The sequence below is a fragment of the Leopardus geoffroyi genome, chromosome C3 (assembly GCF_018350155.1).
Source record: "Leopardus geoffroyi isolate Oge1 chromosome C3, O.geoffroyi_Oge1_pat1.0, whole genome shotgun sequence".
Lineage (NCBI taxonomy): Eukaryota > Metazoa > Chordata > Mammalia > Carnivora > Felidae > Leopardus > Leopardus geoffroyi.
Genome location: NC_059338.1, coordinates 3,707,941 through 3,725,410, shown reverse-complemented (window position 1 = coordinate 3,725,410; position 17,470 = coordinate 3,707,941). Strand labels below are relative to the sequence as shown.

Genomic DNA, 17,470 nt, shown 5'->3' with positions numbered 1-17,470 from the left:
TTATATGTCATTTCTAATCTTAACAAAGAAAACTTCAAGACAGATAACACACCATTTTCTTGGTGAAACAACCTAAGTTGGAAGATTTAATAACTTTCTGACACCCGTGGGTATTAGTCAGTGCAAGAGCCTACCTTTTAGAAAGTAATCTGATGAAAGACAATTGGTTGCAGGATATTGGAAGTTCTAGCTGAGGAGTTACTCGCCTCTCTACCTATCTTCCGAAGAGAACAGTGATTTATTTATTGTCTTTTGTAAAATGAGGAATTGAATCTTCTTAGCACAAAGAGGCAAGGGGAAGAACAACGCTGAGCAGAGTTAATTCAGAAAAATAATATAAATTTCGGGAAATGCGCTCAGAGATCACAACCTCAAAAGAAGAACTTGTAGGTCGAAGAGTTACAAAGAAGTAGACTTAGCCTCTTCTTATTCTCTACACTAGAACCACACCAGGCCCTGAAATTATTTTTCTTTGTAGGCAAGGACCTGATTGCCTCCAAGAAACTTCTGAACAGACACCAGGTCATCCAGGATGACATCGCCAATCATGAGCCACACGTCCGAGCGATAACGGAGAGGGGAAACAAAATGGTAGAGGAAGGTACGATGGGTTCTGGTTGAACTGGCCAATCATCACTATGTTAAACTTAAGGGAAGAAGTTTGTTCCATTTTAGGGCTTCATGGGAATTGAAAGGTACAAATGATCCACCTTCCCCCTCAATGCAGAAATTCCCCTTGGGCATTTCTGACAGGTGCAATGATGACACAATGTTGCTTATATATTCCAATAATAGGAACCCTCCTACCTCACAAACCAGTCATTTCTATTTTCCAATTAAGCCAATAAAGAAAATATTTTATGCCAATAACTGATATATTCTCTAGGAGTTGCAGAATTTAGAATTGAAGTTCTAAAGCCCCATAAAACAGATATCACACCCTTTCCCCACTTGGGAGCTTCCAGATCTGTGAAGACTTGCCTTAGGTTCCCAATGTCTTATAGTCTTGATGGTAAATAGCACCATTTATTTAAATCCCTTACTTTATATAGTCTTGATATGTCTCTTCCCTCCTGGCCTCTCATCTTCACAAACCCCTACTGCTTAAATATGATGCTCAAAACCAAGCATCAAATTCCAAGCCACAGTAGATTACACTGGGATTGTTTCTCCCTTGATTCAAGAATAAATTGGGGCCAGAAAAAGAATAAATTGTTGCCAGCCAGGATCCAGTTATCAAAAGTACAGTTTAAAATTCACATGGCTCTGCAAAAATTCAGATCTCAACAGTGATTCATTTGTGGTTGCTATGTTATTATAGTGATTCACCTTATTTTTTTTCCTTGAAATCTCCAATTGTAATTGTGAATTTTGTCTATTTCTTTCAGTTCTATCAGTTTCCGTTTCATGTATTTTGAAGCTATGTTAATTGTGTGCGGATATATTTAGGCTTGTTGTGTCTTCTGGAGGAATTTAAATCCTTAACATTATGGTATAGCTCTCCGTATCCCTGGTCATACCCTGAAGCCTACTTAGCACGACTCTAATACAGTCACACCAGCTGTCTTTGATTCATCTTTGCACAATATATATTTCTCTATCTCTGCTCGTACTCTGTTTCTTTATGCTTAAAGCAGATTTCTTGTAGACAGCATGCAGTTAAGCTTTGATTTTATGTTACACAATCTGATAATCTCTCCTTTTTATTGGGATAGTTTAGACCATTTGCAGCTAATGCAATTATCAATATGGTTGCGATTAAATCTAGCATCTTGTTATTTATTTCTCCTTACCAGTTTCCACGGTCTTTGGGTCAATCATGTATTTTTTTTGTGATTCCATTTTTCTCTCCATATGTGTTTAGTAGCTATAGTTCTGTGGGGTATGTGTCTAGGGGAGTTGTGTGTATGTGTGTTTAGTTTAGAGTAGTGATTCTCCACTTGTGGTTTTGTGGGTTTCATAATAATGCTAACACATTACTTGCCTTCTTCATAGGCTTTCTTTCGTAAATGCACAGTGAGGTTCCCTGCATGGTGTGTGATAATGCCCTTTTGTTCTAACGGTGAATAGAATATACACTTGTATATTCTTTTGTTTTAAAATTTTCCGGTTCAGTATCTGAAAGGGTGACTATTAAATGTTTTAAGTTTATTTATTTATTTTGAGACAGAGAGAGAGAGAGAGCAGGAGAGGGGCAGAGAGAGAGAGAATCCCATGCAGGCTCTGCACGGTCAGAGCAAAGCCCACGTGGGGCTCAAACTCACGAAACTTGAGATCGTGACCTGAGCCAAAACCAAGAGTCAGACGCTTAACCAGACTGAGCCACCCAGGCACCTCTTGCCTTCTTTTTGAAACCCATTTTCAGGAGACATAAAATTCTTGAGAGACAGCCTCTGTCTTTCTGTACGTTAAAGACACTGCTGAATTGTCTTCTGACTTTGCAGGGTTTCTGATGTAAAGTCCGCTCTCGCCACAATCTCTGCTCCCCCGTGTGGAATGTGTCCCTTTTCTCTCTTACCCTTTTATGCTTTTCATCGCTGATTTTCAGACATTTGATTACAGTATAACCTGGTGTGCTGTTCTTCGTTTGTTGGGTATGGCAATCGCTGAGCCTCTCGGAACCCCCAAGGAAGACTGCATCCTGGAGCTGGTTTAGAGACGGGGCCACTACTGGGGTGCAATTCTGCCAGAACTCAGCTCATGTGTTGTAATCCCAGTGCACTTTGCTGGGCGCTGACTTTATCTGCAGCCCTGTGTGGGCCCCAGGGATGTGGGGCCTCCTGCTTTGCAGCCGCCTCATCCTCACCTGGAGGGGTCTCCTTACACACGTGCGCAAGGGGGCACCAGTCTAACCCGCGAGGGGACCTCGGCACACACCTCCGAAGCCCCATCTCTGTGCGGCACCCTTCTTCGGCCCTCTGCTCCGTGGGCTCCGGCTGTCCCTCCTGCCCCAGCTCTGGTCCGCCTGCTTGGCCTGGTGTGACAGCCAGCTTCACCCTCCGGCACAGCCTAGAGACTGCCCCATGCATGGGGGGGGGGCACATGTCATTTCTGCCCCTTCTCTCATGAGTCACGATCCTCTGCCTGTTGCCTGAACATCATCGGATCTTGCGATCTGCCCAGTTTTCTAGTTGTTCCTATGTACTAGGCACCTTCCGGGCAGAAGCAACGATCGGTTGGATTTTCTGTTTACTCTAGACGGTATATGTTTTTGGAACTCTGAGCAGGACCCACACCTGGGTATTCTGTTTCAGGTCTGTGTGTTACAGACCACACCACCCCCCTCACCGCCACGCACATCCACCCATCCTCTATCATCGCCACACGGACTGCCCACGGTAGCGTCCTCCTACGTCCCTCTCTGTCTCTCCCAGGTCACCAAAAGGAGTGAGGTATGGTAATGTTGAGGAGGGGAGTACTCACCCTTCTTTTAACTAACTACTCCACAGGGCACTTTGCTGCAGAAGATGTGGCCTCCAGGGTCAAGGCTTTGAATGACAACATGGAGTCTCTCCAGGCTCGAGCAGCTAGACGGCAGAACGATCTTGAAGCCAATGTCCAGTTCCAGCAGTACCTGGCTGACCTGCATGAAGCCGAAGCATGGATCCAAGAGAAGGCGCCTATTGTAGACAACACTAACTATGGGGCCGATGAAGAAGCAGCTGGGGTAAGGGGGCATGGGGGTGGACATCGTCTAGTACGTACCAAATAGCACGAGACTGCGGGACAGCCGCACACTCTGTTAGATTCTTTGGGGCTTCCAGAGTAAACACATCTGGCCTTCACCAGCTGGGATAACCTTGGAGTGGACACAGGTCCTAAGAGGTACACTACATTTTCCCGATCCCACAGAGATCTGTAGATTCCTTAAAGATTATCTAAACCCGAAAAGGCATGACCAGAGAGCCATCCCTGTCTTGGTCCCATCCTAACCTTCTAAGGCTAGCCTTGGAATTTTGCAAACCAACCATGGTTCTAACATATATGCGCTGCAATTACTTTACTGAAATAAAACCGGGCAGACATGTACCCTAAGGGTCATAATTATCTTCTAGGTCTTGCTCATTGCCTTATGGTAAGCCAGTATCATATTTAGCAAACCTTCAGCGCTGGGGATAATTGCAGTGGGCGTCTAAAGTATGCTAACGTTGAATCCTACACAGTAACGTCACTAGCTGTGATGTGTGTTGATAAAACACTTGTGCTATTTTGAGTTTGTTTTGATTAAGCAAAAAATCGAAATTGTTGACCTTCTAACTCCTGTTTTCCTACTCCTTGTCAATTTAGAGTTAACAAAAGACCTCTTTATTATAGATGGAAAGTGTCTCTTACCGAGAATGAGGACAACCGATATAACCCGAGACTATAGCCCCACCACCCCCAGGAATGCATAGCGTTCTTCCTGTATTCGATTCTAACGATCCCTCCTCAACAAATCCAGGCTCTTCTAAAGAAGCACGAGGCCTTCCTGGTGGACCTGAGTGCCTTTGGGAACAGTATGCAAGCCCTGAGGGACCAGGCGGAGGCCTGCCAGGTGAGAATTCTGGCTTTGAGATGCCAGAAGCCACAATCCCCACCAGAGGACACAGGACTCTCTTTATGACTGGCTTTTACTTCCAATAACTGGGAAACAATTGCAAAGAAAATGCTAAATTCTAGGGTCCTTATCAGCAGAAATTGTAGCCTCTTCATAGCATTTGCAGAGATTTAATCTGGAAGGGGTTCTCCTCGTAAGAGCGATCACGTTCTCATTGATGTACTCTTGTTTTCTGTTTTCCTTCCTTTTACATTCCCACTCCTATCCTTTATTTATATCTCATTCTTGCAGTCCTTCCTGATTCCTTGTCTTCCTTCTTAGTTGTTTTTATACATTTATTAGATGTCTACCCGATGCGAACCAGAATAAAAAATAATCCCGACAGCAGGACGGTTCCAGTCTATTAGGAGATCAGAGATTTCAGCAAATAAGTGCGTATGATAGATACATGAACAGGAGACAGGGTCTCCAAGAAAAGAGTGTTCCCCTCTCCTGAAATAAGAGTGTTGGAGGCTAGGAAGATCCTCACAGCTGAGGCGAACCGCTTTATCGGAGTTATTTTTTTAAGGTGGTTCACTGTGCAGACGAGGACAGGAAGGGCTTCTCTAGGCAAGAAGCACCAGGGCACAGAATGGCCAGGTGCATTTGGGATATGGCGCATGTGAATGGTGGAGAATGTGAGGCTGGCCCGGAGCCAGAGCCAGCAGTAGAGGCTTCTTCTGAAGAGGATGGGGGCGCCTCCTTGGGGTAGTGGAAGGAACAACAGAAATACCGGGAACAGCCTTTCTAAGGAGAGGCTGTGGACTCACATGCCAGGAGTAGACAACAGACAGGCGGTGTATGCCCAGTAACCATGTGTGCACAGAGCCTGCGTGCCCGCCATCCTCGGCTGGTGCGGTGGAGCCTAAACGAGCAGACGGGTGTGTGTCTGCGTGTGTGGAGGACACGCGGTACTCGAGGGATAGAAAACCAGAGGGGCCTGTGAGGGGAGGTATACACCCTCCGCTCTGATCTGAAGAAGGGGTGAGCCATTGCTTACAAAGGGGGGATCGTAATTTGTTCCTTCTCTGAGAGGTGTGATATTGGCAGAAAGTATATCGGTAGAAAATCAAATACCTTGGAGAGCAGGTTGCTTGCTAAAGAGAGATACAATGGTCTCAATTGTATGAAATTCTGTGGCCTTTCCTGTGCTGTAGGTCACCCGTCTCTAAAAACAAAGGCCAGGGGACACCTGGGTGGCTCAGTCGGTTGAGTGTCTGACTTCGGCTCAGGTCATGATCTTGCTGTCCGTGGGTTCGAGCCCCACGTCGGGCTCTGTGCTGACGGCTCAGAGCCTGGAGCCTGTTTTGGATTCTGTGTCCCCCTCTCTCTCTTTGCCCCTCCCCTGCTCGTGCTCTGTCTCTCTTGCTCTCAAAAATAAATAAAACATAAAAACAAAGGCCCCCATTTCCTTGACATGATAATTTAAGGGTTAAGAGGTTGGAAGGATTGGGGCAACTGGATGGCTCAGTCGGTTAAGCATCCGACTTCGGCTCAGGTCATGATCTCACGGTCCGTGAGATTGAGCCCCACATCAGGCTCTGTGCTGACAGCTCGGAGCCTGCAACCTGCTTCGGATTCTGTGTCTGCCTCTCTCTCTGCCCCTCCCCCACTCATGCTCTGTCTCTCTCTGTCTCTCAAAAATAAATAAATGTTAAAAAAAAATTTTTTTTAAAAAGAGGTTGGAAGGATTGTCAGTGGAGGCCCAGGAAATGGAGAAGGTGATGAGAGATAGTGGGTCTTTCATTTTCTCAGACAATCTTCTGAAATGTTGGTACATTTAATCCCTTATTACCTGCTTTACAAACTGGTGGCTTAGAGCATTTGCCATGTTTCTGACAAATTACAAACTCACTTGCTCACTCTGTGTTCATATTCCCCAGCCTGCCTGTCCCCTCTTGCATCAGGGTGGAGAATATCTCTGGGAGCGACATGTTGCATTCTGTCTCTTATGGCAGCCGTGCGGGAGGTTCCAGCCCGAGGCTCTCCCCTCCGTTCAGCCCAGGGCAACCCACCACCCTTGGGTCCAACAGGCGCCTGACATGATCTGCTTCCTGCTTTTGTCCAGCAACAACAGGCTGCACCAGTGGAGGGAGCTGCCCGAGAACAGAGGGTGGTGGCTTTGTATGACTTCGAGGCCCGTAGCAATCGAGAAGTCACCATGAAGAAAGATGACGTCTTAACTCTGCTCAGTTCCATCAACAAGGTGAGTCTCCCTTCTGACCTTCTTCGCGTCAGCAAGATGGCCCTTCCATGGTCAACTCGCCCAACCTTGCCAGATACCCATATTTTGGCCTCCAACACCTTTCTACTGCGGTCTCTCTTAAATCGCCGTAATCTATTAAGTCGTAATTTTCTTCCAGATATCGTGTGAGATCCTGTAGCTATCTTTTGGGGTTACAACACCAATTATAGTGAACCAAATGAAGACCCGAAAAGCTTCAGTAATTAGCCCAAAGACATATAAACTATGAATGGCAGTTCTGCGATACTACACTGTCCCTTTCTTCTCGTCTCCTTGCTTGTCTCCCTTCTGTGCCAATGGCCCTAGTGATGGGACGCCAATGGTCGGGGCTAGGGGGACCCTGAAAAAAGAGAAGTCTTTTGTCCACTCGGTTTTCTTCAATGTGGCAGAGACGGGTCTGTGAGAAAAGTAACCAAATATTGGCTCTTTTCAAAAGAGCTCAAACAACTTTTTTTGAAAAAGGAGGTTTTTGAAAACCTCCACCGTAGTTAAAGGTCTAATGGCACATGTCAAGTTCCTTGATTTCGGAGGCGGACTTGAACAATCCCTGCAAGTCCTTATTTACCTCCTCCAACATCTGTGAAAATTACACGCCAGTCATAAGCAGTGCTTTGCTTCTCTTGCCCTCAGCCTGTGCCTGTGCCTATAGGCTTCGTTATGAGAGTTGAAGCCTCTCCTACCTGTGTTTTTCTGAGACCTAAGGAAGGAGTGGGGATCTCTCTCTCCTCAGGACTGGTGGAAGGTGGAAGCTGGTGACCACCAAGGCTTTGTGCCCGCTGTCTACGTCAAGAAACTGGCTCACGATGAGTTTCCCACGCTCCCGCAGCGGCGACGAGAAGAACCAGGCAGCATCACTGAGCGCCAGGAACAGATTGAGAAGCAGTAAGTTCTGGAGGCTGCCAACCCAGACAGTACTTGGCTAATCATTTCTTATTGGCAAAGACGCGTCTCATGTTTCGTGTTTCACGACGCCTTCCCCTTCTCCCTGGTTCCGCGCAGGTACCGCTCCCTCCTCGATAGGGCCGAGGAACGCAGATGTCGCCTGCTGCAACGCTACAACGAGTTCTTGCTGGCCTATGAGGCAGGCGACATGCTGGAGTGGATCCAAGAGAAAAAGGCAGAGAACACCGGGGTGGAACTGGATGATGTCTGGGAGCTGCAGAAGAAGTTTGACGAGTTCCAAACGGTGAGAATGAGCGACTTTCTCCTCTAGACGGATTTCTGGAAGTGACTACTGTTTCCATTTATTCCACGCCTGCCCCTAAATGGTTGTTCAACTTCACATTTGCTAAATACCCGTCCCAGAGCTGCTGAGGGTCCCACATTTCAAATCCCTGTCTGGGTATTGGAGCTAGAAGGAAAACACAGAGGAGACTAGTCCCTGACTCAGCAGCCTGTGGTCGTTGCTGCTCCTAGACCCTTGTGGGACTGCTGGTCTCGCTGAGTTCTTCAGCACTTGCCCCACACTGCGCTGTGTTCTGGGAGCTCAGGTTGAGGGGGGAAGCTGGGGTGGGAAGGTGGGAAAACAACCTGACTTTACACTTACGCAGTTTCTTTTTTTTTAAGTTTTTATTTATTTATTTTGAGAGAGAGAGAGAGAGAGAGATGGAGAGACAATCGCAAACAGTCTCCAGAGCTCTCATCCCGGAGCCTGACATGGGGCTCAGTCCCACAAACCATGAGATCCGACCTGAGCCAAAATCAAGAGTTGGACATTTAACTGACTGAGCCGCCCAGGTGCCCCTACAGCTAGACAGTTTCTAAGTTTCTGCCTGCCTAAAACCCTCTGGCCTCTGTTCTCACAGATTTATTCTATACGTTATCTAGTGGCGAATATAAACCTCTCCTTTCCTTTCTTTTTCTTATGATGCCTTCTACATAGAATTCAAAGTGACATATAGATAGAGGATAGATAGACGACAGATAGGTAGACATCTGGGTAGATGGATAGATACACAAGCATATGGATGGATAGATAAATAGATGATAGATACAGATCTCGATAGATAGATAGATAGATAGATAGATAGATAGATGATAGATAGGTAGACATGGGGAGATAGATGATAGAGAGATGATAGATAGATAGATAGATAGATAGATAGATAGATAATAGGGATTATATGGATTATATATACACACACATGGAATACATAAGGAAAGAGAAAAGAGGACAGTGAAAGGAAGGGAGGCAAGGACAAAATTATAAAAGAACACCAAGAATGACACTCCCACGAGGAAGCTCATGGCCTCCCATGAGGAGGCCTTTGTACAATGTAGTGGACAATATTGTCCCCATAGGCATGATGCTAAGCTCCTCAGAGCGGTTTCTTACAACATGACCTAAAGCAAGCAGGTCACAGCTTAGTCTGTGAAATTCTATAGAAGGCAAAGGAATTTTTACTGGTTGGAAACCACAGTATGTGGCTCAGGGAGAGACTCCTTTAATGGCGTCACTTAATCCAGGAGAGGATTTTAAGGAATCTAGGAAATTGGATGTGCTCCACACTCCAGAAAAATAGAAGCTCTCTTGCCAAGTTCTTGATAGCCACAGAGGGTCAGGGAGTTTAAAGGTAACTCTTCTTAGTGGCAGATCGGAGGGCATCTTCTTGTGCTTCGCAGGCGAGGTTAGCAGTATGTTTAATATCTAGTCAAGTTGGGGCAGAGGTGAGCCGGAAGGTATGAAGATTCCTGAGAAGGGGATTTATACCACTTTGGACAAATGTTCCCACCCAGGATCTGAAGGCCAATGAGCCTCGGCTGAGGGATATCAACAAGGTGGCAGATGATCTTCTGTTTGAAAAGCTTCTAACGCCAGAAGGAGCTCAGCTACGTCAGGTAAGTGAAGCTTCTTCCATTTCTCCTCACCGCCAGGCTGAGGTCTGGGGGTCTACATCTCACTTAAATACATTCAGCGTCATATTCCACAGATCAGCTAGAACGGGCAGAAGGTCTAAAGCTGGCTTCAGATAAGGTCAAAGACAATAGTTCAAACGGTCTAACCATGTATATATTTAAACTGATCTGAAATCTATAGATCGCAGCACATACCTCCATCTTTTCTTACAAACACGGAAAATTCATGCCCAAACCCATGAATACAAAGAAAATGCAGTTAAGAAGTTCTGACAGTGGAAAAGGGTTAGTCAGGAAAGCTTAGTGGAAGGGACAAACGCTGATGAGATCTGACGAAGGAAGGAGAAAACTATAGGTCAGTAGAGATGGGAGGTGGGGGCCTTCCAGACCTGATTTAGATCGGGACCTAAAATCATAAAGATTTTATAAAAGATCTGATGAACGTGAGTGGGAGGTCCGCTCCAACTCTCTGGGTTGTCATAAACCAGGGAAGATGTGTCCTCTGCCTCTTTTATGGCGGTCAACATGGGGTGAGAGGGAGAAGGCGTGTGCATAGGAATAACTTGTTTCCTCTTTATAAAGAAGTACACCTCTAAGTGGTTGTTTAGCTTGGTCAATCGAGGACGCAGAAATATGGTAAAAACTTCTAACTACCAAGGCAACGTATTCCATTCACCTTTTGGAGACTGTAATTAGTCTCTGCAGCAGCAAACATCGGTTGCTGGCCTAGGGTTGATGGTTCCACCCTGGAACATCATTTGGGGAAGGAAAATGATCCCTTGCTTAACAGCATGAATGAGGGCCAAGCCCAAACTATCCAGGAAAGAAAGAAACCTGTGCAGTTTCGGAAGAGATCACGTGGAAACGGCCATGATGCAAGCCTCGTCTGGTCTTTGGACAGCGCTGAGCGACCTGCGTTAGCTTTCCAGCGGACTCCTGTGTGTCTGCTTCTTTCAGGAGTTGAATAATCGCTGGGACTCCTTGCAGAGGCTTGCAGAAGAGCAGCGACAGCTGCTGGGCAGCGCCCATGCCGTCCAGATGTTTCACAGGTGAGGAGGTACCCCAGAAAGGCCCCCAAGGCTGACGACTGCAGGGGACGCACAGCGGTCAGCACAGCACCCCTGAGACGGAGATAAGAGGGGGTTGGGTGTCTCAGTACTGGATTCCTTTCTTGGCACGCGGGGTCCTCCCAGACTAGGAGCTCTAATTTTCTAGTTCATGGATCCTGGTGCATAATTCGCAGGTTGCATGATAGTTAATGCAACGGGGAGTAGACACAAGAGGTTTAAGTCATTATATTTCTGAACTAGCAGTAGGCAACAGGTTATCACATTGGCTCTTGACTATCGATTCGACCATTTTTTACATCCGATTCCAAATCTTTGTCCACACGTCCATAGGCGAGTAAACAAACAAAATGGTGACCGAATGCCTTGATCGTGCATACGTGTATTTTTGAGCATGCAGAGGAGAGAAAGGCAAATGCAGACGGGTCTGGCTGCTTAGAAGGACTGAAGGTGGAAAGCCAGGAAGCAGTCAAGTGTGCACTCTGCAGCCAGGCCAGCTGGTGCAGACAGGCTCCACCAGGTGGCGGTGGAATAGCCTTGAGAAAATGGCCCCCGTGGGGTTCAGTTTTGCCTATAGAGAATGGGAATGGTAATTGTACCTATGCCTCAGGTATTGGTGGGACAATTCAATGAGCCTCCATTCTAGCACATCGGAAAGGGTGACGGGGATGATGGTAGAAATGACTTCCTCGGAGCCAGCTGGTCTGCCTGTGGAATCCACTGCCACTCTAGTCTTTTCCTCTCGTGAACCAGAGAAGCAGATGACACGAAGGAGCAGATTGAGAAGAAGCTCCAGGCCCTCAGGGCTGCTGATCCCGGCTCAGACCTGTTCAGCGTTCAGGCCCTTCAGCGGCAGCATGAGGTCTTTGAGAGAGACCTTATGCCTCTGGAAGAGAAGGTGAGGTGTGCGCTCCCAAGCTGTCCCAACGTCCCCCCCTCTCATTTACACCTGTCCGTGCCCTCATTATTGCTTTCATTCCCCAGTCCCACACTCTTCTACTTCTCCTTATCTTACTCCATACTTGCTTTTAGATCTCTCCCTACAGCAGGTGCACCAAAAGGACATGCCCAGGACCATGAACACAGAGGGAAAAGCATATTGCAATGACCTCTACTGTCCAAGTACCTCTGTAGTGGGTTCCGGGTGCCTAGACCATACAGAAGGCCCACAGCCTCAGACAGAGGGGGAACTGGCCACACCCAGGATGGCCTGGGCCAATCATATTCCCATTCCCTTTGTGAGGAACTGACAGCACATAATCCCCCTCCACTCTAAAAAAAGCCCTGGAACTTGCCAGATGCGCACTGGAATAACACAGGGCATCATGTGGCTTGGTATTATCGTGCAGAGCAAAAAGAGCACAGAAAATGTCCATATTAAAAAGACCTTCACAATAAAAGTCAGGACCCTTGGGGGCTCCTAACTGATGTTGCCACTGACCAGCAGAGTCACTTAACTGACACCTTCTTATCTTAAAAAGAAGGGTGATAATGTCAAGTTTGACTGCTTCTGGGAGTTATTGTGTGTACCCAAAGGGTTGGCCTTATTTTATGAAGTAGTAAGATGTTCTTGTACCTCACTGACGTCTATTTGAGGAGTGGACGTGGCCAGGGCTCAGAAGTGTTATTTTGCTGAGATTCAGTCCTTGCACCTCCTCAGGTGACCATGTTGAGGGAGACGGCAGAGCGGCTCAGTGAGTCCCACCCAGATGCCGCTGGTGATCTGCAGAACCAGGGAATGGAGCTGAAGGAGACGTGGGATGACCTTCTAGGGTGCACGGAGGACCGTAAGCACGACTTAAATGAGGCCCGGCAATTCTACACGTTCCTCAACAGAGCCAGGTAAAGCTCCAGAGGCAGACTATGCCAAGTGGGGTGGGCGGTTTCCGTGTTTGGTCTCTACATAGACCTTCCAGGAGCAGTCTGAGTATAGGTGTTCTTCACGGCTGGTTTGGAGGGTATGTCCACATCCAGATCACACCTCTGGCAAGACAAAAAGCTCCAGCTCGGTAGTTCAAGCCATAGGATACCAAAGTTGGAAGGAATGTGACGCCATCTAGGTAAATCAAGTAAGCCTAGAGCATGGACGGTATACAGGGAGCTATGTCAGCAGCTGTAGAATATGGATGTTTTCTTTCTACTAGAAAGGACAGAGGAGCACAGATAACCATGGTAGAACACAACACAGCCCAAGCACGCATCCTAACGAATGCGTGGAACTAGCAAACAAAGGCACAAGGATAGGAAAGGTGTACCATGTTCATGAAGCGGGGGCAGCTGGTGCAGCGGATCACATGTCAGAGGGGTCAAGACAAGTATCAAGTCATAAGCTTAGACGTGTTGAGATAGAATCTTAGAGAATTTCCATCACCTTGCTAGGGAGTCTAGACATTAGCATAATTGAGCAAATATACACTCTATCTGTGAAACAGTTTCCACATTCTGCCCCATCTCATCAGTCTCCTGGGAGGAGTGTTGGGAATTGAGGATCCAGAAAGTAGTAGCTCACAATGTAATACTTTTGGGAAAAAAAAAAAAAAAAAAAAGGAGGCAAGTTTTGGTAAATAGTTGCAGTTGCACTTGGCAATCCCCTCTCCAATTCAGGTTCTCTGGAAAGCTATCATTTTTCATACAATATAAATAAATAGCATCCACAGATGCCCCCCCCCACAATCATATATGTACTCATAGCTCTGTGTATATACAGATTCTGCTCTGACTTCAGATTCCAAGTCAAATGCTGCCTCCTTCTCTTTACGAAATCTTACTCTTCAATATGCAGAAATAATATCCCCCCTGTCCAAACAACTCTGACCTGATTCTACTTCTTTATGACCCTTTTGCTTTTCAGGCTCTTTTTGAAAAAATAGGTATTAGCCTCTGTGTTTTGTTTGTTTGTTTGTTTGTTTTCTTTCAGTCTACAGTGTGAGCTCCTTGGAGACACAAATATGTCTCTTCTGCAATGTTTGGTACTTAATAAGCACCCAGTGAACCCTAGTTGTTTGGCTAAGTGAATACATGAGTTTACAAGAGAAAAGACCCTTCTGCCTCAGAGTGGATGTTTGCTGTTTCTCCCACAAGAGGAAGGACGCTCTCTATGTGATGCTTAATTTGGGCATCACGCAGGGTTGCTAGTCAGGACGTTATTACTTGACATTACTCTCTGGGGTGATGGACTTTAGCTCTCCTTGTCATACCTCTTGACTGCTATTGGAGTAAGAAATGGGCCCTGGTCTCATCGACAGCATGGAGTGTGTGTGTGTGTGTGTGTGTGTGTGTGTGTGTGTGTGTATGTGTGTGTGCGTGCGCGCGTGCTGGCAGAGCACGTACTAGATTCTTTTAGGAATAAAGTAAAAGCAAAGACATGCCTTCCTCGAGATTCCATAAAAGATCGATCTTTAAACTGAAGAATCCACTTTTTAGGGACAAGAATCATTACGAGCAATGGAATATGTGTCGGTCCAGGATTCGAGTGTCTGGGTTCCAGTCCAGATGTCTGTTTGACTCATACTGCATAAGAACATCGCTTACATTGGGGCGCCTGGGTGGCGCAGTCGGTTAAGCGTCCGACTTCAGCCAGGTCACGATCTCACGGTCCGTGAGTTCGAGCCCCGCGTCGGGCTCTGGGCTGATGGCTCAGAGCCTGGAGCCTGTTTCCGATTCTGTGTCTCCCTCTCTCTCTGCCCCTCCCCTGTTCATGCTCTGTCTCTCTCTGTCCCAAAAATAAAAAAAAATTAAAAAAAAACGAAAAAAAAAAAATTATAAAAAAAAAAAAAAAAAAGAACATCGCTTACATTCTCTAGGCTGACCTCCTCATCTCCAGACTGAGAACAAAACAGTTCCCAGAATTCCGTACAGGATTATTGCAAGACCTGAAAGAGATAATACATGCAAAGACGTTTTCAAACATGGGGGATTGCCATTATTAAGTCAAACAGCGAAAGGGCTGTTTGCAGAGGGCCTACGAAGCAGAGAAAGACAGATGGACAGTGTTACTCTAGAAATGTTTTCTAGAGGGGAAAAAGCCAAGGACAGATGGCCCTGTAACAAGCTGCGTGGTCGTCCTGTCAATCCCAATATGTCTGTTTCTCTAGGGACCTAGAGAACTGGATGAGTGGCATTGGTGGCATGGTATCATCAGAGGAGCTGGCTGAGGATTTAACTGGCACAGAGATCCTGCTGGAGCGACACTCGGTAGGGGCTACAAAAGCCACAGCCGCCGATCACATGACCTCCCGACCTTCCCTCATCTTACAACTTTGATGAGATGTCACTGGCGTCACCAGTCTCTTCCCTTGTCCAACACAGGGGCATCATGCTGACATGGAGGCTGAGGCTCCCACCTTCCAGGCCTTAGAGGAATTCGGCGGAGAACTCGTAAGAAGTGGGCACCGTGACAGCCCTGAAATTCAAGAAAAGCTTGAAGCGGTCAGGCAAGAGAAAGGTGACTTAGAGAAAGCTTGGGATCAACGCAAGAAGATGCTGCATCAATGTCTGGAGTTGCAGGTAAAGCAAACTTCACACCGTTTAGCAGGATAGCCTCAGACTATTCCTTCTGTACTAGTGTGCATGGTTACTCCAGATGTTCATTTCACCGGACTTACTATCCCATAAGCACAAGGACATTCCTTGACTATCTGCCCCTGTATTCTCATCATTGTGGTGTTCTCTGCTCTGATCCCTGTTAGAAGAGCCAAACAAAATGGGGGTCAGCTCTTGGCATGGGATGGGGTGATTATTATTATAATGTATTCATTGATTGAGAGTTTGGTTGGTGATTCTTATTCTTACGCTACTGTGTGCGAAGCCCCTGAAACAGAAAGATCAGTAAGATAACGTCCCTTTTCTTAAATAGTGAAATTAGACATGTAGACAGCCTATTCTAGCACAGTAAGATGATTCTTAATAAAACAAAATGTATGAATATTTTGAGGCTGAAGAAGAGGGAGTGTTATAGCCAGTGACGGAAGGTACGAGCGGGTCATTGACGACCGTGAGGGTAGTGTTTATGACAGTCCGAAAGAAATAACCAGCCAGCATCCACCAGGCACAGCGTATGGGAAACCTCACCCTGGGAATGGAGCCTATATAAATATACACTATAGCTTATTTGAAAACATAAGATGTGGTTTCAGGGAAGAGGGAAAGGTCCAGTATAGGTAAGATTCATGGTATGAATGTTTCTTGGGAGAATATAAGCACCCCTTATGGCATCTCTTATATCAGTATCGTAGGAGAGGGATAGATTCTGTCCTTGGCGCCCTGGATTGAATATAACCTCTACTTTCATTCCCCGTAGTTGTTCCGTGGGAGCTGTGATCAGGCCGAGAGCTGGATGATGGCACGAGAGAATTTCCTGAGGTCAGAGAGAGCGGGCCCCATAGACAGTCTGGAGACCTTGATGAAGAAACGGGATGATTTGGAGAAAGCAATCAATGCCCAGGTAATAACAACCAATCTAAGAGTTCCAATAATAAATGTTAGTAATAATAACAGAAATACCAATACATACATGTCGTTTCATGCTTTGGAAATATTTTTTTATGAAATTTATTGTCCAATTGGTTTCCATACAACAGCCAGTGCTCATCCCAGCAGATGCCTTCCTCAATGCCCATCCCCCACCCTCCCCTCCCTCCCACCCCTCCCCCATCAACCCTGTTTATTCAGTTTTTAAGAGTCTCTTATGATTTGACTCCCTCCCTCTCTAACTTTTTTTTTTCCTTCCCCTCCCCTGTGGTCTTCTGTTAAGTTTCTCGGGATCCACATAAGAGTGAAACGTATGGTATCTGTCTTTCTCTGTATGACTTATTTCTTTAGAAATATTTTAATTCCCGTTTGCTTCTTACAGAAACCTCTGAGGTAGATAGGGCAACTTGACACCGTGGCTTAGTCTTACCCAGGTCACACACGACATCGGAACGTCTTACTGCCAGCCCGGCCTTTTAAAACCTAACTTTTAGCATTGGAAGTGACTTTAAGTATTGCTTACGCCACCATCCCACCCAATGCAGGACTCACCCTCTACGATGGCCATGGGAGGAGTCTGTTCTTTAAGGGAGCTCAATACTAAAGAGCCCATCTTAGTGTCATTCTTAATGTTTGTCTTCCTGTTGAGTTTAAATCCACCTTCATGGCAGTCATGTACCCTCTGGCTCTGGTTCCCCCTCGCCGTGTGAAGCCACAGAGGGTGTCTCTGTTCTTTTCTAGGAAGGAGTCTGGGATTGCCCCGGAGGTCTAATCTCTAGGCGTCTGGGCTTTTTTCTTCTCCTCTGTCCAGGACAAGAAGATCACGGAGCTAGGTAATGTTGCGGAGCGGCTCATTGCTGATGACCACTATGCCAAGGAGGAGATTGCTGCTCGGTTACAACGGGTGCTGGACAGGTCAGGCCTGAGCAAGTGTTTTGTGAGCTAAGGAAAATGGAACGAAGGGACCTCTTGGCTAGCATGGAGGATGGGGGTCACGCTCTGAGTCCTTCTCATTTCTAAATGCCTGAAACTCTCTTGACACTTGGAAGCCTTTCTGATCGAGAGTCACAGAATTAAAGTCATGGAAGGTAACTTAAAACAAACAAACAAAAAATACCTGATTTAACCACTGTATCTCATATTTGAAAATAATGAGATTCTGTGACAACTAAGCCTGTCAATATAATAAAACGGGTAATATATAATGATATATGACCTTTGAAAATGAGGTCAATGGCCGAGGTGAGCAGGTGGAGG

The 17,470-nt window shown here is 46.3% G+C and overlaps 1 protein-coding gene across 2 annotated transcripts in view; it reads left to right on the top strand.

Moving 5' to 3' along the window:
- SPTA1 (spectrin alpha, erythrocytic 1) overlaps positions 1-17,470 on the top strand; it is a 66,239-nt gene that overhangs the window by 23,271 nt on the left and 25,498 nt on the right. For both annotated transcript variants that reach the window (XM_045454839.1, XM_045454838.1), the window contains exons 18-31: positions 479-601; positions 3,450-3,667; positions 4,442-4,534; positions 6,645-6,782; positions 7,552-7,703; positions 7,821-8,007; positions 9,558-9,659; positions 10,635-10,726; positions 11,498-11,642; positions 12,405-12,586; positions 14,839-14,938; positions 15,053-15,250; positions 16,044-16,187; positions 17,025-17,128. In XM_045454839.1, the coding sequence (XP_045310795.1) occupies positions 479-601; positions 3,450-3,667; positions 4,442-4,534; positions 6,645-6,782; positions 7,552-7,703; positions 7,821-8,007; positions 9,558-9,659; positions 10,635-10,726; positions 11,498-11,642; positions 12,405-12,586; positions 14,839-14,938; positions 15,053-15,250; positions 16,044-16,187; positions 17,025-17,128 (1,978 nt within the window). The remainder of the gene's footprint in view (positions 1-478; positions 602-3,449; positions 3,668-4,441; positions 4,535-6,644; positions 6,783-7,551; positions 7,704-7,820; positions 8,008-9,557; positions 9,660-10,634; positions 10,727-11,497; positions 11,643-12,404; positions 12,587-14,838; positions 14,939-15,052; positions 15,251-16,043; positions 16,188-17,024; positions 17,129-17,470) is intronic.